This window comes from Mycteria americana, chromosome 1, assembly GCF_035582795.1.
Source record: "Mycteria americana isolate JAX WOST 10 ecotype Jacksonville Zoo and Gardens chromosome 1, USCA_MyAme_1.0, whole genome shotgun sequence".
NCBI lineage: Eukaryota > Metazoa > Chordata > Aves > Ciconiiformes > Ciconiidae > Mycteria > Mycteria americana.
Window position 1 is genome coordinate 17,825,176 of NC_134365.1, and position 20,772 is coordinate 17,845,947.

The following is a 20,772-nucleotide window of genomic DNA, read 5'->3' on the forward strand; positions in this document are numbered from 1 at the left end:
GCCTTGTTGGTTTCAGTGATTTATTTGATTTCTTATTTAACTGTGCAGTACAGAGTTACCATGTACTCCTTCCATCCCCAAAGCCATATTGCTTAAGCTCCTGTTATCAAATTGTTTTTTAAACTAGATGGGACATTTGTGATTTCCTGATGCAATCTGTTTTGTAACAGAAAGAGTAGGACTTCCCAGAACTGATTTCTGGTTTGAACTAGGACATGTTTTTTGCTATAAAAACATGGTATGATTCCCAAACACTTCCATGGCTGGTGAATCCATTCTCAGTCCTTAGTATGTGGTTACAGTAACTACATATTTTTGTGAATATTTGTGAATATTTCTACTCTTCAGGTTCTTGCTGTAGTTTGAAAACCTTCTGATCAACTATGTTACCACTTTTAGCTGAATCTTTTTTCCTTTGCGCAGACCTTTGTAGCAAACTCCAAGGTAAAGGGTAACGAAGCTCACCCTTTCACATAAACTTGGAGCAGGTGGTTGGAGGTTCAGGCCAACAGGGCAGTGCAGTGGAGTGGTGTGGGTCAGTCCTGGGTGTCTCCAGCCCTTACTGCTAGGTCAAGAGTTCTTCACCAAAGCCTGACGTTTGCTGTAGCTGCAATTATAGTGTTGTCCTGGCAAGTTGGTTGTAACTCTGTACATAAAAACAAAAGAAAGAGTGATAAACTGGTAGACAAATAAGTGCAGTAAAGCTTATTCCTTATTCTCCTACACCCCATTCAAAGTTTTGGGTTGAAATATGTAACTATGTTTGTCAGTTGGGGTGAAGTAGGAGCTCACTTTTTGGATATGGTTCCTGTATTTTTCTGTTTTCTTCTTCCTTCTCTTTGAGTTGGTTTTTGTTGATTTTGTTTGTTTTTAATACTAGAAATGCTTTGGTTTTTTTTTTTTTCTTCCAAAAAGTGAACTGATGGTGAGCAGAAAAACATTCCTGAAACATGCAGTTTGTTTACTTGAATTTGTCCTTGGAAGAAAGCCTGATTATTATGGTTTTTAAATCCTGTTGCTGCAATAGGTGTTTTTTAAGAAGGCTAGTCACTCAGCTGTATTTGCATACTATTTTTAATTATGGCATTCCTTAAGGACACCTTACTATAATTGTATTTTTACATAAACTGTTTGCCACTTCCTCTTACTCCACTTCTTCCAGCTAGGTGTGCAAAAATCAAAGCAACTGCTTGTATGTGGGGGAAATATTTAAAGTCCCATGGATTTGCTTTTTAATGTGTTTGGTTTCTAATCACAGTCAACCTGATCCTGTAACTTTATTTTTGCCTCTTCTATACCTCTTATTTGTATAGGTATGTTATTAGCCAGGAGGTTTAAAGAGGAGAGGTTTCCTTCCAGCTATATGTTGTGTATGAGGTACACATCCACAACACAGCTACAAGTCATTGTGGGTTTATAGTTGCAAGTGCCTGGCTAAAGGAACAGCAAGCTGTTAGTCTTCTCTAAACTCCATTCAGCCATTAGTAGGCACAAGTAAAAGATGCAGTTTGGCTCAGTAGTGTTTTCAGTGAAACACCTGTCAAACCTAACTCTAGCTTCTACAAGCTGCAGAGGAAATCTGGAGCAGGTAGTTACTGGAGACAAACAGTTGTCAGTAAAGGGAGAAGATCTTCATCTAAGATGCCAGATGAATCTCCTCCCTAGCAAAGAGATAATCTAAATATACGGAGAGGTGAAGATGGAGGGGAATTGCTTAGCGTGTTGCATAGCTGTAAACACAAATAAAATGTGACTGGAAATGCGAGGGGTTTAAGCTGCAGGCTGACAGGAGGATGAGGCACGTGGAGGAAGGGATCTTGGATAATGACATCTTAAGCAAGGGAGGGATCAGCTGACTCTTCCAGGCAAAAGGGCTAAAGTTGCTTTTCCTGTCTGTGTGGGAATGGTCTTAATCTCTGTCATCTCACGGCTCCGTCTGAGCCCTAGTCCAGGAATGCTGAAAACATTCAGTGCATGTTGGGTCTGGTGAGACTGCGGTATCAGGGTGGGTTCCTGCAGAAGAAGGCTTGAATCCCTGCTGAACGAAAAATGCAAAGAGCTCAGTCTGCTGGACCTCTGAATGCACGTGGATGGATAAAGCTTTGTTTTGGAGCTGTCGCCATCAGAATAATCCATTGCTAAAGGACTTCGTGTATTACTAAACCTTGTTTTTAACGCATGTGAATGCTGCCTTGGTGCTAGCTGAGGGTTCAGGTTTGGAAGGCAATTACTGCACTGGGGCAGCTAGATTAATGTGCTAAGGTTAGTAGTGGTTTTAGTGCTTCCATTTCAAAACCTAGTTGTATCTAAACAAGGAATAAAAACTTGCTTGCTGTTCTTGCATTTGAGAGAGAAAATGATAGGCAGTATCTTTTTGAGTTTGCACCTCATTGAGGTACACATTCTGCTGTTCTTCCCATTACTGTTTGTGCCTGCTTCTGGAGGGCAGTTTTGCAGCTATCAGCACTCTGGTCCCAGTGCTACAAGGTGCTTTGTAAGCACGCGTGCATCCTATGGTTTACATGAGTTATTAGCTAATTCTCATTCAAAGATGTTCAAACCTTTTGCAATGTTAATTTTAGCAGCTCAGGGAAGACGGGTTGATGGTAGCAGCAGCTAAGATAAACAAACCAGGTGGCTGTTAGAGGGTTAATCATGAACTGGTAAATCGAAGAAATGCTGCATGAGGATGCAGAGCTTTAGGGGGAAGTAAAGTCCTCTCCCACAAGGGTTTTGCATTCTGCTCTGTACAGCAGGCTGTGGCAGGAGTCTCTAGGGGGCTTAAAAAACTGCTGGTTTCAGTTAAGATTTTTATACCAGCATTACAAAAGAAGTCGGGATTATGCTTCTTTCCCATTGAAATTTCTGCTCCCCCACTCTCTTCATTCTCATGTGCCTTTTTAAACCACGTATGTGACTAACTTCACAGTGTTTTCTCTGGCTTCCACTTTTTGGTATAAATGACCTGATGGTTCTTTGTAAGAAGAGCAACCTAGCAGAAAACAAACCTCATAAAATCAGAGCTCTAGAAAACCGTATGTGGTCCTTGGGCAGATGCTAGAAAGTGGTAAACCTTAAAGGTCTGGGATGCTGGAAAATAGTAAACCTTAGAGGTGAAGTGTGTGGTGGTGGCTGTGACCAGCAAAAGACCTGTACTACAAAGTCCTCTTCTGTACAGAAATGCTAATACCTCCTTGAACAGCCCTAGTAATTGTATGCAACAGATTGACTATGAAGCCGAGTCAGAGTCCAATTACCAGCTGCATCAGAACACCCTTGGTGTAATTTCTCCTGGCGTGAGGGTCAAACACCTGCAGTAGCAGAGCTAGAGAAAAGCAGAGGAATAGTTTCACTGCATTAGTTTTGCTGTCTTCTTACTGACCTGGCAGCCTGAAGTCACCTTTGGTTCAGAAATCTTGAAGCAGAATAAAGAGTTGATTTGTGTAGCAAGTGAAGACTCTGGTAAGAGAGTAAGTGGCTGCTGTGTATATTTGAGGCACACAAATACCAGCTGTGGGCCATAGCAGCCATTCCTTGCTAGATGGTCAACCCTGGCTGCAGCATGGGCTCCTAAAGCATCCTGATGCTGGTGAGCACCGAGGCTGCTGCAGCAGTGGAGCTTACCCTGGGCTTCTCCCACCCTTTACTCCTCCCTCTAAGCCTCCTTTCTTTCAGCTTAAAATCCTGGACTCCCAGACGCTAACAGGATGTTCCTGGGAGATCTGCACGTGTCGCTCGCCCTTGTGGGGTTCCTCACAGGAGGACTGTGGTTTACGTATGGTGACTGGTGGGGAATCTTCTTGAATGTTTTCCCTGGGCACCCAGGGAAGCCGCAGGAAAAAGGGGTGAGTCCAGGCTTTGCTGAAGAGCTGTCTGTTCACCAGAGCCACTCTCACTTGCTTTGTACTAACAACAAATTTGTTCAGAAGTTTTTCTAGGTCTGTCTTCTGAGAGGCTTCTCATAAAATTAGGGAAAGTTTATTAAGAGGTGTAGGAAAGGTTTTGCTTATACCCAAAGATGCTTACATGATGCACCATGTATATTGAGTTCATGCCTAGCCTTCCTGGACAAAAAACCCCTCCAAAGCGTAGCTCAGTTTTCCTGGAAACATTGTTGGAAGAGGCAATCATGAGCAGGTTAGATCACTTGTCTGGGGTTTAGGACGCCTCAGTACAGACGAAGGAGGATTCAGACCTCTGTTTCTCATCTGCAAGGACTCTGCTCTGACTGGTGGAGGATGGGTTGTGCTCTTGTTCTCTCTCAACTTGGCTTCCAAGAGCACAAGCTTCCTGAGACCAGGGGAGAGGGAAAGGGTGCGACTCCAGCCCAGCACAGCAGCAGGCTAGTTCTGGGCTAGTCCTTGTTCTGGGTCCAGCTTGTGCAACCTGCCCTTGTCATTGGACAAAGCATGTGAATGGTGGTGGCGTGAAGATGCCAGAATGCTGGAGGGCCCAACCCAGGAGGATCACGTGCTGTCATGCTGCCTTTTCATGGGGCTGAGTAACCAAAGTGCAGCACTGTGCTGACAGAGACTTATTGTTTTAGCTCCTCCACTGGCTCAAACAGATGCCGCCTACGCATCGCATTATGTACGTGGGATGTGCTCTTGCTTTTGCCTTTTTTTTTGGGCTCCCAACTTAGTGTCATGAATTGTGGAGTTGGTGTGAAAGCTCAGGCAGGGCAGTGGTCAGCACTGCTGTGCCTGTCCCTTTTGTATAACTGGGCTGGAGATTTCGGGAACCCCATGTGGAACCTGCCCTTCCCAGCTTAGTAACATAAAAGCCTTGGAAGAGCCTGCTGCTATTCCCAAGCCAGACATTGAAATGTTTATAGCCTGTTTCACTTCTGCCAAAAACAGGGAGTGCAAACAGTTCCTGCAATAATGACAAAATTTTTACAGTTTCCTTCGTTTTAGATGGATTCTGCAACTCTTCTGGCATTTTTAGTCTCTGAACTTTCTGAAAATTCATAGAGCAGCAGTACTTTTCATGACTTTTAAGCTGGCAAAAGTGTATCTAGCAATAGAAAACTTCCCACTTGATGTTTTGAGAAGGGGATCTGTCTCAGTAAGCTATTGATTTTTAAGACAGTTTAGATATTTTCAGGAAGCTTAATTTAAAATCCTTCCATAATGAAGGGGAAATGATCCTGTGTCTGTTATAACACAGTAAAGCTCCACTGAAAACACTGTATGTAAAGGTAAAGTTACTAATTGGTTGTTAGCATAACTATTTTGTACATACCATAGTAATGACATCTTAATTTATTCTAACCTCACCCACTCGAAGTGGGACATAACGGGAATGGTGAGAGAGGAGACTAGACCAGTTTGCACAGAGGAAGAAGATCTTGTCAAATATTATGTGCTTTGTAAATTAGTCTCTCTCATCACATGAAATAGAAGAACACTTCACATGAAACTCTGCTATTGAGGTGAGGCAATGTCGTGGTTTAGCCCCAGCCGGCAACTAAGCACCATGCAGCCGCTCACTCACTCCCCCTCGGTGGGATGGGGGAGAGAATCGGAAGAGCAAAAGCAAGAAAACTTGAGGGTTGAGATAAAAACAGTTTAATAGGGAAAGCAAAAGCTGCGCACACAAGCAAAGCAAAGCAAGGAATTCATTCACTCCTTCCCATGGGCAGGCAGGTGTTCAGCCATCTCCAGGAAAGCAGGGCTCCATCACGCGTAACGGTTACTTGGGAAGACAAATGCCATCACTCCAAATATCCCCCTTCCTTCTTTCTTCCCCAGCTTTATATACTGAGCATGACGTCATGTGGTATGGAATAGCCCTTTGGTCAGTTGGGATCAACTATCCTGGCTGTGCCCCCTCCCAGCTTCTTCTGCACCTGGCAGAGCACAGGAAGCTGAAAAGTCCTTGACTAGTACGGCAACAACTAAAACATCTCTGTATTATCAACACTGTCTTCAGCACAAATCCAAAACATAGCCCCATACCAGCCACTATAAAGAAAATTAACTCTATCTCAGCTGAAACCAGGACAGGCAAATAGTACCAGGGGAATGTTAATTGCAGTGAGAAGCAGGATGATGGTTCAGACTTAGCCTTCCCTCCACTGCTTCTGGATCAGAGTTGGCTTATTTCCTGTCAGCGTAGAGAGCCCACGCTGCTCCCTGCCCTGTAGGCGTATGCAAAGAGACTCAAAAATTGGTCCTTAAAAGCTATGGTTATTGTAAGTACTGGAGCAGGAGCTCTGCCTTTGAAAGAGCAAAGAGAGGCACAACAGAATAATGGAAACAAACAAACAAAAAAAAAGTAAAAAGAGGGATTGTTTAACTTCCAAATGGGGATTGTTTAACTGCCAAACCTGTGTTTAATTGCCAAACCTGTTGTTTTTTTTTTTTAAGGCAAATTGACATCACTGTTTCCGAATATGACAGGTCACTTCTTCGTTTTGATGTGTGCAGGTAAACAGACTGAGCTGGAGAAAGGTTATAGTGAAAATGTGGTTTTCATATTTAACTGTTTCATTTCTCCTTTACCAAAATGCCTATATAAAACAGGGTAGGGAGGAGGAAAGGATATGCACTCAATAAATATAGTTCATCTTTAATGTTTCCGTCTTCTTTTTGGCTTTTTATGACACCAATATTCCTATTAGAAAATCTTTTTTCCCCTTTTTTCTGTATGAAAAACTCATGCAAACAAGCAGGAGGCCTGACCACAAGGGAAAAACCGTTAAATTGACAAAGCAAGGTGTTCTGAAATGCAAAAAAACCCTGAATAGTTCTTCCTTCAGTTTTCCCTCTTTGCTGACTTGTTTTTGTGTCTGGTTTTGTTTTGTTTTTTCCCTTATCCGATTAGCATTTGAATGTCTTACTCTTTGTCCCCATCCATAGACTGGTTGGGTTAAAAAAAATCTTCATACGTTTTTAGCATTATTTTCTTCTACACTTTTTTTAGCATTATTTTTTTATCTTAGCTGAGGAAAGATCAGCTGAAGGTAAAGTAGTTCAAGATGAGTCTGTTGGAACAATAGGAAAAGAAGTTTTTGAGGAAGGAGGAATTAGAGTTCATTGAGGATTAGTTGTGTAGCTGAATGTGTGAACAATGCATTTTGATCCCTATATAGTAGTAGACCATATGAGGTGTTGGATTTGGGGTGCGTGTTTTTTGGTGTGTTCCCCCAATTTTACTTTTTCCGTACAGGGGTTTCTTTGCTCACCTAGAACTGCTCACCACTGAATAAATAATGTGTTGAATGATACAAAAAATATGACAGAAGTTCACTGTTGCTGTGGGGGATTTCACTATGACACTAACTTTTAAAGGTTATGGAGGTGAATAAGGGGTTGTAGATGGCTCTGTTCCTTCTAAGTAGCTAATGCTTTCACTGGCACCTTGAACTGTGCTCTTAGAAAGAGGAAACTGTAATCGCAAGGTACTGGGAATAGTTTTTGTGTAGTACTCTCTGTGACGCTGTAATGTTGGCTGCCATTCCACTCCTTAGCACCGTGCAGCATCCCTGGCAGAGGAGGTCCCTGCACTGCAAGGAGGTGGTGGTTCAGAGGGTACTGCCACAAGTCCCTCTTCTTGTGCCGGTGGAAGAGTACCTTTTCCTGACCATCGCCAAATGCGATGCTGGGCTCAGTAACTCTTTCGTTTCGCTTGATGTAGCTGCTAAATGTTCGTATGTGACAGTTAGCCTCCTCAGTGTCGCTTCACAAAATACCAATGGCAAGATAAAGAGAAAAAAAAATTATTCTCGTCTCTGTGCCTGAGTTGTCATAAAGAACCACCTCTGAGTTAGACAAAGTCTGAGAGCTTCTGCCTTCAGTTTAACAGGACCTCCCCTTAATCTGCTTCTTTTTTAAAATTAAATGGTGTAGTATGGAGTCCACATAAAACATAGTTACCAAAACAAATTCTGAGGAAGCACTTGTCAAAAGAGGGATGAGTGATGCTGAAACCCATCATTTTGCCTCGCCAAGTTCACTCATGGCTTTTCTGAATTAAAGGGAATAGAAAAATAAAAATCTAGAGTAGGAACATAGGTTGGCTTTAGTCTGTTGGTGTAAAAGGGTTGCTGGACTTAAAGTCCTAAAATAGGACTAAAATCCTAAAGTAGGATTCCTACTTTTCCAGCAAAGAATGTGAGGACAGTGTCCAGAAAAAAACAGCATGAAGAATTCTTGCTTAAAATGCGGTCAGTTTACAGTGTTGTACTGAATCATCTTGGTAGTAGTATCTCGTATTGTCAGAGTAGGAACGAATTTCTAGAACTGTGATCAGATAACGCCACAGTTGGGCTGTATCTCCTACCCTCTTCCCAGTGTTGCTGCTGTCTGTCTGCTGAGATGACTCTCCAGACCACTCGGTCCAGCTCTGGAAAAGCTATGAAGAACAAGAAGGCTGGTATCTGTTTCAGAAGTGACCACCTAACTACACAGGACAAAGGAAGGGTTAGACAGTCAACCTGGAGTTTGGGGCTTGAGAAAGGGAGGTTTTTAGGTTCTTCCTTCTTAAAATGCTAGGAGTAGTCCTCCTAAGCAAGTGAGCTTCATGCTTCCCAAGTGAAGTGTAGAAGTCCGAGCATGAAAGAGGACATGAACTTAAGAGGTGACTTAAAGAAGAAAGGACGGCTAATAAAGTGGAGCTGCTAGAGCAATGGTTTAGACAAGCTCTTTTCTTTCCCAAGCATCCGGCATGCAAAGAAGTAGAATGTCTTGCAATGTCTGGATCAAAGGCTAATGTTTTATCTGAAGTCTTTTGGATAGATTTGTGGTAAGTCTTTGGCAGTCTCTGTGGCTCTCAAGTCACTGGTGGAAAGGACATAAGCCTTGGGGAAGGAGAGTCAGAGATTAGAAGAAGAACAGGTAACAAATAGTACGCAATTAAGCTGTATCCAGTTATAGCTATGAATTGTGAACTTCTCTCCAGAGGAGTATATGCATTACAGAATAACTGTAAACAGGAAAAAAACAGGTTAGGGATTTCTATTGTGTGTCCTTCCTCCGTCACTGCTTGTTGGTCAGACAGTGTTCTTTGTATGTCTTTGCTTTAGCACAAGTGGTGGAGCCGTTCTGTGTCTGTCACAGCACTGCCATTTGCTGCTGGTGGTTAAGATAAAGACTAAAAGCTCTTCAATGTCTATGATGATGAAGATAGACATGTTTTCAGACTCCTAACATCTTGTTAGTAATGTCATATAGTTGGTTTAGTTGGGACAAAGTTAAAATATTAGCTTTCTGTAGGAGTTGGGAGTCTGGCAAGGGTAGAAGCTGCCTATGCTGGAGTGAACTACCAATGTCTGGCTTGGTCAGTGCGGCTGGCGAGACCCAGTTTGATGGTGTGTTGTTGGGATTTAGTGCATTCAGTACCAATTAAACAACATACTTGAACTCTGTAATGTTCAAAGGGTTGTAGGGAGATTTGCTATAATTAACATAGACGTAGAAAGGTTATTTTTGTCTTGTTAAGTACGGGTGTTTCCCCATGTAAATATGACAGAGTGCATGTATGCTTTTTGGCATTTCTAGTTTTTAACTCTATCTCCTTAGATTTAACACTAAATTGATTTAGTAGCTAGAAACAGTGGTCTGCAGTCTCTAGCTATGCTCTGAAAGATTTTTTTTTTTTTTTTTGGTTACTTGGGGGGGGGCGGGGGGGAGGAGGATTTTGCAGTGTACCTGTAGGCCTACAAAGGAATGCTATTATGTAAAACAGCTACTAGGAGACTCCCTAATCCACCTCCAATCCCCCTATTAAGGGAGACATCCGCTTTACTGCACATGCAGTATTGAATTAGAAATCCAACCTGCTTGCCACGCCTTCCCAGCCTGATGTATCATCCTTCTTTTCTAAATACTACTCAGCTACTGTTCAATCTCACCTGAACTAAATACTTTGGTATTTAAGAGCTTTTTATCAAAACATTTCTTACAAGCTTGTATATTCTGGGGAGCAAACTGAAATTTTTCAGTTGCTCTAGCAGCTGATGACATATGATGATGCAATGAAATGCTGCATAGCTTGTCTTTTAACAATTACATGGTATCAGCTAAACTTTTTGAATTGTTAAGTCTTTAAATTTAAATTATCAAATCCTTAGAGTGCAGATGTGACAATTGCGTTACACCTAATAGAGGATAAAATGCTGTAGAAAACCTGAAATGGGTACGTTTTTTCAGTAACTTGAGATGCATCGCTGGTGGTGGTCTTTCCTATGGGGTCAACTCTCCTATGCAATAATATGCAAGTTAATGTAGTTGAAACACTATTGTTGCCTTTTCTCACATTTTTCTCTCATTTTTAAAAGTGCAATATTATCCAGATATTTTCCTGCTTTTCTACACACGTTGTGTTAGAGAGATTTTTAAAGCATTTTTTCAGGGTCACACCTGCTGTCATGACCTAAAGGGTTACATAGCCTGCAGGTATATAGAGATCATGACTGTGGGTTGGTAGGATACTGTAACATATGAGGACACGGAGGACTTTTACTCTAAATTTCTCTACTTTATTACAGATTTCCACAAATACCACAAAAATCACCACTAGCAACTATACCTGTGATTGATAAAGCGAATAAATATATGAATGAAAAAATATATATGCATATATATATAAAGCTGTTACAAATTATTGGCAGCAACCAAGTAAGTGTATGTTATTATAGGTTACTACAGACTTATCACTAGTGAAGCAAACTTACCAATTATATAGTAGCAGAAATACTTATGATAAGATTACTTACATGTGCACATATATGTATGTTCACAATAACACCAATATCTAGCTTATTAGACAGATCTCAGAAGGTGCCAGATCATCCCAGAGGGGAGGACAAACCGATCACAGAGGGGGGACCCAACCATCCCAGAAGTGGGATGACAAACCAAACCCTCTGCGACGAGCTCTTAGAAAGCTTGTGCAGAGAGTTCAACCTATTTAGGAAAGGAAAAGTACGTGTACCACTGGAAGTTCTCAGAGAGAGAAGCTTCATCTTGCATAAAAATTAAGTCATTTTTGTATCATAGAGAAATAAGAGGTGTAGGACACCACTACTTCAGCAACCAATAGATGCTGTTAATTTCTATTTTTCACCTGGAATAGCCAATAGATGTTGACATTTTCTTTTCTCTCAGGCTAATTTTTATTTTTCCAGACTGTTTTCCTGTTCTTGCAGATAGAACAGCCAATGGCAGTTACCAATTCTTACTTTCTCAGGATGTTTTCCCCTTTTTCCAGACTGTTTTTCACCTTTTTAGATGATAAGTTGCTGTTACAATTCCTTGTTTTTGCGCTTATCAATGGTATCTCGGGATGTCTTCAGCTTCTAGGTACCCAACTGAGTACTTCTAAGAGGCCAGCTGCACTTCTCAAGTATGCTTCTGGTTCCCAGGCTAGCAGGCATTTTCTCTGTCAGCATTTCAGCAGACGTTTTCTTCTGTTCAGTAATTTTCCCCTTCTAACCAGGTCACCTTTATGGCTGCCCACATCACTTGTGTGTCCAGTTAAGATGTGCACTGAGCCTCTTGTAATATTTTAAAGTTTCTTGTCCAGCGTGAGATAGGGAGCTGACATTGATATACCTGGGAGGGAAATTAAGGAAGCTGATTAATCTTGCACCTGAAGCTTGACCTTTTATATTTTACTCTTTTGTGTGGGTGTGGAGGGGGGAGGATGTTTGAATTTTGACTGTCTGAAGATGAAATCCAAGAAGCACTCTATTCTCATCGTCAAGGAGGATACTTATCTGTAAAGTTCAATAGATAAATACCATGGTGAAATGTTCTTACAGGCTCTTCTCAAGGGTCTGTGACCTCTGCTCTTTGCAGCCAACTTCACTTGTTCTGCAGGAGGACCCCTCAGGGCTAGAGAAATGTCCTCTGTAAGTTCAGTTCAGCTTGGCCAAACTGTAGATTATTTCAGGGGAGAGAGCAAGGAAGAACACTTCTTTTGGTTTTGGGGGGTTTTTTGGTGGGTTTTTTTTTTCCCCCTTTCTCCCCCCTCTGTGGTTTCTGTTGCTTAGCAAACGTATTTAACCAAACACAGAGGTTTTACAATGCCAGACCACACTGCTGCCAAAGTAACAACAAACACTGCTTTAAAGAGTTGGAGGGGCCAGAGCAGTCGTAGTGGGGTGGATTTAAATTGCAAAGTCATGTATTTGAAAGTTAGGAGATGCCATGAAATGTGAAGCTGTGACAATCCTTAATGATGAGATGCTGTATTTTTTGTTTTGTTTTATAGGAGTTCTACCTCTTTGTTGTGTACCCTTTAACTCTGCCTCTTTGCATAAAGAAATTCTGCATCTCTGGCACTGCTTATCCTCTTAGTGGTCAAGTTTCTGGGGGTTTTGTTTGTTTTTAATAGAACAAGATGTAGCGCAATCAGAACAACTGGAGTTAAGGAAGCTGGAAGATCTGAGTAGACTTTCAAGGGTATTGAAGTTAATTTACACTACTTGTGGTTTTCTTATGTACACACAATGCATAGTCACTTCCTCTTTAGAAAAACCCCCAGGCTTAATGAAGAATTTTTTCCCTTTAATGGTCTTGAGAAGATAACATCCCTATCAAGCTTTGGAACTTTTTGTGGTATCTTCATGATATTGCACAAGCTCCAGTTCATTTGAAGTGCAACAGATACTTCCCCTCAGCTCTTGTTCTGGAACAAGGCGAGCCCTTGAAAGTAGGGTACGCTAATTATAAACATAGTTTTCTTGTTGGATTTAAAATTCCTTGTGGACACATAATTAGGAACAGCTCCATGTATAGGTATGCCCTTATGTCCATATCTTTCCACTTATTTACAGGAGAGAGAGTACCTGCTGCAACAGTGAAAGTTCCCTACCCTACCCTTGGGAATAAATTTCAGTTTTAGTTGCTGGAGGATAACTTGATTTCTGTGCTCCAACTCTTCTTTCTGGGGTCACTAACAAAGCATCAGTGGCAAGATGACAGCACTCCTTTCAGTTTGGTGGGGTTCAACGTATAGGCTCACAGTGGAAGCCATCGCATTGTACTGTCCTCTCGATTCATGTATCTCTTTCCTGTCTCTCCTAATTCTGTGCTCTAAACCTTGTAGTGCTGCAGGAATACAGATAATCTACCATCATCTAACTTGCACAGCGGATAAAATGATCGGAGGTACTGGACAAGGGCCTCCTGCAGAGGGGGGAGAGTTTATCAGTACTTCTGCATATTTGCACTAGGGCTTCAGGCCTTCTCAAAACACATAATAATTGGAGTCAGAGAGGCTCAGATATCAAAATTATCTGATTATCAAAGATTTACAAGGCAATATATGAAAAGAAACAGAAGAGGTTGATGGAGGGTAGAACATAATATACAAATCTTGTAAAACAACATAAAGCCTGAACCCCTGTGTCTGTGTCGATAGTGGAATTAGGAAGTATTTTCTGTTCTGGTTTGCTTTAAGCTTGAAATACACCTGCTGTTCTACTATTTATTGTCGAGATTGAGCTTAAAAACCAGCCCAGAGACCAAAATGCAGAGTAATTTGTTGTTGTTGTTTAAAGAGGGGGGGGGGGGGGAGAGAGATTCCCAGTCATCTTTTTGTCATGACTCTCGTATACCTATCTGGGAAAAGGGATCAGTGATAGTGACCCCATTGTAGCTCTAGAGTAAAATAAGGTCATGAACAAGGATACTGCCAGTGAAAAAAAAGCAAGACTAATTAGCCACAAAAAGCCTTATGCATAGCTGATGCTAAGTTCTCCTGAAAAAAGTTGTGAGAGTGTGTATATCTGTTTGTTTAAGTAAATATATGTGTATGTATATATATTTATATATAAATTATTACATGGAAGTTAGTAGGGCACACTGTAACCTCGGAAAAGGGTAAAAATCTGAACTTAGTTCCTCATGTCATCGCTGCTTCTTAAATCTGTGAGATATTTGGGTCCATAATGGGGCCATCTGACATATAAAAATACAGGGGTGCCAGAAGTTGATGGATAGAGGATTATATGGCATCATGTAACTTTATGTGAGTGTATGTTTGGTGGTTTTTTTCTACCCATAGACATGGTGGAAAAAAACATACTTTTTTTTAATCCTGTTATGACCAATGGATTTAGCAATAGGCAGCCTTTCCTGCTGATTATTTCTGTGGGGAATGAAGGGTACATCACATTGTATTTAGATAAAGTTAGCTTGTACCAAGGGCTTATTTTTGATACATTGCATTTGAAAAGAAAACTTTAAAGTTGTTTTTCTCCTTGCTTTAACAATTGTAACTAAACATTTTCTACATGATACAGCTGTGTGCTTTTTATGAAGTCTTTCTAGTCTTTGATTACTTGTTTTTTCTGGTGAATATACTTGGTATAGCACAGATAAAAAATCCCCACCTAATCTGTCATAATTAGGTTTTAATTTTCTTATAGAAATACTTCAGGGTAACTAAATCTTTTTCTTCTCCCTTAATTAACAGAGGAGGAGCTCAGGAAGCTGCGAGAAGAAACAAACGCTGAAACATTAAGGCAGGAGCTAGAAAAGGAACGGCAGAGGAGATTAGAACTAGAACAAAAAGTCAATGAAGTACTTAAAGCAAGGTAAGAAAAATATCTAAAGCAAGGTAAGATAAATATTTTCACTGGAAAGCAGAAAGCCACTTGAGATCTCTGACAGTCTCTGAGGAGTTCTGGTGAAAGCATCCATTTCCAGCCTAGGCTCTCTTAAAATAAATTAGTAGCTCACAGAGAGAGAAATTGTCTATGTTTTCCTGTAAAACATACATCTTGTACACCCCTGTACACCTGAATTACTTGACCATACATACTGCCCTAGCTACAGAAGTGTCCTGATACTTGTCTAGTTGGGATATTCTTCATTTCACCTTTTCTGATATCCTCCCTCTGGGATCTCACCTACCTGGAGCTGTCAGCGTGCATTGTGTGCTACTGCATGCCAGAGCCTTTGCCATGCCGTTGCATATGCTTTGCCTCCTCAAAAACCTGTGTCAGCTCCAGCCTGCCTAGTCCTTGTTGCTCCTGTTCTGGCAGCAGCAAGGACATCCCAGTACCACAGCACAACCACTAAATGTGTGGGAGTGACTGGAGTCTGAGCCTTCCTTGCCACTGCAGTGACAAATGGAAACATGCCTCCCTATACCCCTAAGTCCTTTCAGCCTTGAGGACACCCACCTTGATGATGCAAAGCATCACACTTGATGTTGTGTCTCCATAGTCTGCCTATTTGCATGGACTTCAGATCTTGAGACCACAGCAGCTGCTTGGTGGCGTTGTTGGTCTAGATCACTTGCATACGTAGCTGCCTGTGTTATCTTCCTCAGCAGTAGCTAAGATTACTTGGCTGAGCAGTAGGATCTGTGGTTCACCATCAACTACTGTCATCAGGAGACAGTGCAGGCTGCACTAGTGCAGGAGATAGTGCAGGTAATCGTGTGCAATAAGCACTGCCAGTTACTTAGAGGTGACAAGCAAGAACAAACAGGCAAAACTTTTTGCTTGGATATGAGGTTTCCCAATGCCATACAAACTCTTCCCAGCCTGCTGCTTCCTTCTGTACTCATCCTGAGTGTAAAAATGCCTTTCTGGTCAGGCCAGCAGTCTGCGTCCATTGATGTTCTATAGCAATGGAAATAGGACCCATTTATAGGAAACATGAGCTTGCTTTCTGTTGTCTGTTTTACCTCCTACTCCTATAGAGTCATAGAATCATTTAGGTTGGAAAAGACCTTTAAGATCATCGAGTCCAACTGTAAACCTAACACTATCAAGACCACCACTAAACCATGTCCCTAAGTGCTGCCTCTACACATCTTTTAAATACCTCCAGGGATGGTGACTCAACCACTTCCCTGGGCAGCCTGTTCCAGTGCTTGACAGCCCTTTTGGTGAAGAAATTTTTCCTAATATCCAATTTAAACCTCCCCTGGTGCAACTTGAGGCTTTTTCCTCTCACCCTATCACTTGTTCCTTGGGAGAGGAGACCGACCCCCACCTTGCTACAACCTCCTTCCAGGTAGCTGTAGAGAATGATAAGGTCTCCCCTGAGCCTCCTTTTCTCCAGGCTAAACAACCCCAGTTCCCTCAGCTGCTCCTCATAAGCATCCACAAACACTGTATTTAGGGGTATCAGAAGGTACATTGCTGGCTTTTCACTTCAGGATCTGTTTGCAGACCTGTTATCCATGAATTTATTCAACCCCCTCTTGAAAGCACTGGAGCTATCTACCACTGGAAGCTATGGAGGCAATATGTTAACAGAAGTCCACTCTTGACTCTGAAGAAGCAATTTATTTTCTTTCCTTTTTAACAGATATCTTTGTGGTTTCAAGTAGTGCCCCATAGTTACAGAATTGTGAGATGTGGTGAATAACTGTTCAGCATTCAGCGTATTTACCATGCTTGATAAGTCCTTTCCTCTCTTACTCTTCTCCTCTCCACACTGAAGAGTTCCAGCTTTTCCAGTGTCTCCTTAAGAGTACTCCATCCCTTTCATCACTTCAGTTGTCATTTTTTAACTGTTGTGTCTTAAGATGAAGAGGCTGAGTTCATGCAGTATTCAAACTGTGGGTTCGCCAAGGCCTTATATAGAAGATAAATTAGGCCTTCCCTCTTATCTGCAGTACCCAGTACAGTGGGTTTTTTTCAGCTGATGTTTTACACTGATGGTTTTCCAAAATCACTGGTTCCGTGCAAGGGCGGTCCATGTGCAGTCTTGACCTGAGCTGCCAAGTTGCACGGTTGGAAGGGGCTCTGTGAGGTCCTTGTGGAGGAGTCTTGTTCCCAGGCCAGCCCTGTGACCATGTACTAGGAAGGTGATCAGGATGGCTCTGATCTGGGGGTATTTTTGGTGACGTCTTACAGTTGCTCTTACAGCTGGGAAGTGGGAGTGCATTTTTATCACCTGTGCTGGTTGGCCTGGCTGTGTGCACATGTAACTTCCATTTTGTGTCTAGACTGATGTTGCCTGGTTGAGTGGGTGACTGGGAACAGCGGAAGAGGACAGCCTTGGACCCGTCCCCATGCTGAGAGTATTTGTTAGCTCCATAACAGCAGTAGAAAGCAACAAGTATTGTTTTCTGGTATTGGTATATAAAGCTGATGCTTCAGGATACCTTCTGTCTCTGACTTGCTGTCTTGAAGAAGTTATTAGAGATGCAAATTCCACATGCTTGTCTTTGAGCACAGTACAGGTTATACCATTAACACTGGCGTAGGCCTTTAGGCTTTCTCCTGAGAGCAGGTATGCCTGGGCTCTAGGTCATGTGCCAGATAATGGGGAGAGTGATCCCATCATTGCTGGGAGTCTTGGAGGAGGATGAGAGGCCGCCTCTGCAGGAAGGTACCCATCATCCTGGCCAATTTCAGAGTAACGAGGATGGCCCAGGGTCTGATATAGCCCACTGCGACTTATGAGTACATGTGCTTTTACAGAAAAAAGAGTTTGAAGGTCTTTGTTTATCAATATTAGTGTCAACATCTGTCTTGTTGGATTGTGGACAACAGCAAATCTGTAGCAGGCGTGCTGTTGCTAAATTAAGGTAGCATGACCTGTCTGCTTCAACGCTGTATTCCCATTTAAATATCCTAAGGATTATGCTAGCCCTTTTAGCTTGGGTATTGCGCTTGGGGATTACGTTCAGCCAATTATCCCCTTTATCCGAGTCTTTTTCTAACTAGAAGAAGAAAAATCAGGTTGCCTATGGTTTTTCCTTAACTTGTGCTCCATTGTGTGAAATTCTTTTTCACTGCTTTTTATCATTTTGCACTTTGCTGTAGACGTTTTAAAATACTTTTATTAGGACTACAGGCGAAGTGTTGGCTGACACAATCAAATACATATTAGGCCAAATTTACGCCTGATGGAAACTTAATATGATTAAGCAAAGTTACCACAGAAAGTCATCTTTGCTTATGTCAGCAAAATCGAATTTGCCCTACTTCTCAGTTAGCTAATTTTTCATATGATCTTTAAATAGATATGCATATAAGCATGTTTGCAATGTACTCTCCTTTTTGCTTACAGAAGTGAACTACTAATGAAAACTACATCATGCTGTGGTGTAAGAAGGAAGAAATTATTTTAATAGTTGCAGCATTCAAAAGTATTTGTGAAGTAAATCAATACATGTAGCTATATAAATACATGCTGCAAATTGTTCAGCAAGGAGAAAACAGTGAGCTAACAATTGAGCTTTTTTAATTATTTGTTTATTTTAGTGAAGAACATGGGCTTCTTTCATTGGATTGTTCACAGGGAGGAGTGAGGAGTGGAAGAAGAGGATATTTAGTAGTTTTGTTTGTCATGGTGTTCATTGTCTGTATGTCTGAGTATTCAGAAACATAGTGGCCTCAGCTGACGTTTGCCATAGACGCACTTTGGGACAGCCCAGCATTTGGTACAACAGCTGAAGCTTATGACATTTTGCTAGTGAACAATGCATAAATAATTTGGAATAGTCTGTGTGAGCAGTGCTTGTTTAGTGTAAATTGTGGGCGGTTGCTGTCTTATTTTACAAATGGTGAGCTAGCTCCATCACACAGAAAAGAAAAAAATTAACAACAACAAAAAAGTTTTGCAACAACACCTACCAACAAGCTGTGACTTATGCAAACCTTTTTATTAGTATCATTGTGAGCTATTTTTAAGAGGAGAAAATAGACAATGCTTCTGTATAATCTGCTGTTCCTTCTGTACCACTTATCTTGGTTAACTCTTCCTGGCCTCTTGTTAAATGACATCGTCTTCCACATGTGCGATGTTTTGAGCATGGCTGAATTTGTCCGTTGAGGAGATGCCTCAGCTTGAGATCGCTCTGGAGTCTGGAAGCATTCCCTGCTGGAAGGATCCCTGTCAGGCTGGAACTCCACACAGGTAGCAAGAACCAGAGACCTGGGTCAAAAGTTTCTCACCCGGCTGCTGTGCCATACTGGGATTGCTGACATACATACGTGATTGCTGACATAACCAGTTGGCTGAACTTTGTGCGTGCCTTTATTTTTAACTTAGTAGATTTGGTGACAGGCTGCTGCTTGTAAAGTAGCTCCTGTCAAGAGTTTAATTTTTTTTTTTCTGCCCATGAACATTTAGATCCTGTACAACTTTGGGTTGATGATACTTCTTCTGAAACCTTTTGCTTTTGTTTCTGAAACTACCAGTTTAGGACACTAGCCATCTAAAATGTGGGAGTATCTGGTGAGGAGGACAAAGGCTTCTGAAACATTTGGTGTATTTTAATGGGAAGGAGATGCAAAACATATGAAAATGTTTTAACTCAGTTTTGTGACAGCTCCTCAGGCTAAGCAGCCATGCGTACTCAAATGATTAGTCTTTAAACTAAGCTTTGAAAATACCTCCTTTATGCTTATTTTTGCATTTCTGAGGTTGTAAGGTGCTTTTGATGGAAGTGCATACACATTCACATTGCTTTGAGCAGTAAAAAAGATATAACAGCCTTGACTGGCTTCCACAACAGCTGTCAAAAGAATGATGATGGGTTGCTTGTGAACTCGGTACTCGGAGTCCGCCTGTAGGAAAATTGCTTTTAATATGTCTGAGAACATCCCGGCAGTGACTGGACCTGTTCTGTGCAGCGAGTCCAGTCTTCACACAGTTGTTGGGGAGAGTCTGTTGATTCACACGTGCTTCAACTCACAGCTGTGTTCAAGGCCAAAGATGCACAAAACCAAAATGTTCAATTAAGGTAAATGGCCTTCAGTGTCAAGGCCCCCTTAACTTGTGTCATACCTGCAGCTACAAAAATAATCCTTTAGTGCTATTCTGTGGGGCAGCATTGAGTGGATGCTGTATCAGTGTGTGCTGGTCACTTTTGAATGCTGCACGTCTACTAGTCATGAACAGCTCTAACAGTCATGCTTCCCTGACTTTGGTCAAAAAACCATGCTCAAAAAATAAAAAATAAAAATTGACACATTTGTATTTGTCTTCTCCATTGGCTGTAGTTGCACTTACCTGTTTTAATCAGCCTGAGCTTTTAAATGGGTGCAATCTCTAGTTGTGTAAACACGACCTAGCCTCAGGTTGGGGATCTGTTGGTGTTACCAATCACACCCTTTTTTCTGGGTGGAAAGTGGTCCCAGAGGAATTAAAGCAGCTTGTTTTCTTTGGTGCAGGCTGCAGTTAGGAAGCCTGCGTAGAAACACAGCCTTTTGCATTGTTCTGGGGACCATTTATGTTTTCCAGCCTTTTAACTGATCTCTGGCATGAAGAGTTGTTCAGAAGCTGTAGGAAAGATAATTCCTCCCCTCTGTCAGTGGTCTTGATGTACTGACTGGTTCAACATGACCTGGTTTTGGGATTGAGCTTCCCAGTGGGTGTGCAAGCCTAAACAATGAATTCTGAGCTTCCTGGCCCAAATCTGTCTGAAGTGGCTAATTATAACCTGATTCACAGGTGCAGTAATGAGCTGTCATTAACCTGATGATTCGTAAAGGTCAGATTCTTCATGGGGAAGGAGTAACAGGCAGATGGCAAGTAAGGCATTGCCAAAAAAATGAAACAAAAAAGCACCAAGAAGGGCCAAAGCCAAACCATCATGTGTTCCTGATGGAGCCCAGTAAGGCTGCTATCCAGAACTGCTTCTTGATGAGAGTTTTTGGATTTTTTTCCCTGAGAAACATGGGGAGTAATGATGCTGTGCTGCTTCTGAAAATATATCCCAATGTGTTGAAGGAAGCCCCAGCCTGAAGGCTCTGACAGCTGGCGGTGGTGGGATCCCATCTCGGCTCTGTCACTGGAGCTATTCAGGTGCGACACCCCCCAGTGCCTTCGCACGACTGGAGTGGGT

At 41.8% G+C, this 20,772-nt stretch overlaps 1 protein-coding gene across 3 annotated transcripts in view; it reads left to right on the forward strand.

Annotated features, from left to right (window-relative positions):
• Window positions 1–20,772, forward strand: part of GRAMD4 (GRAM domain containing 4) — an 87,395-nt gene that overhangs the window by 39,449 nt on the left and 27,174 nt on the right. For all 3 annotated transcript variants that reach the window (XM_075492234.1, XM_075492217.1, XM_075492227.1), the window contains exon 4: window positions 14,428–14,548. In XM_075492234.1, coding sequence (XP_075348349.1) covers window positions 14,428–14,548 — 121 coding nt within the window. The remainder of the gene's footprint in view (window positions 1–14,427; window positions 14,549–20,772) is intronic.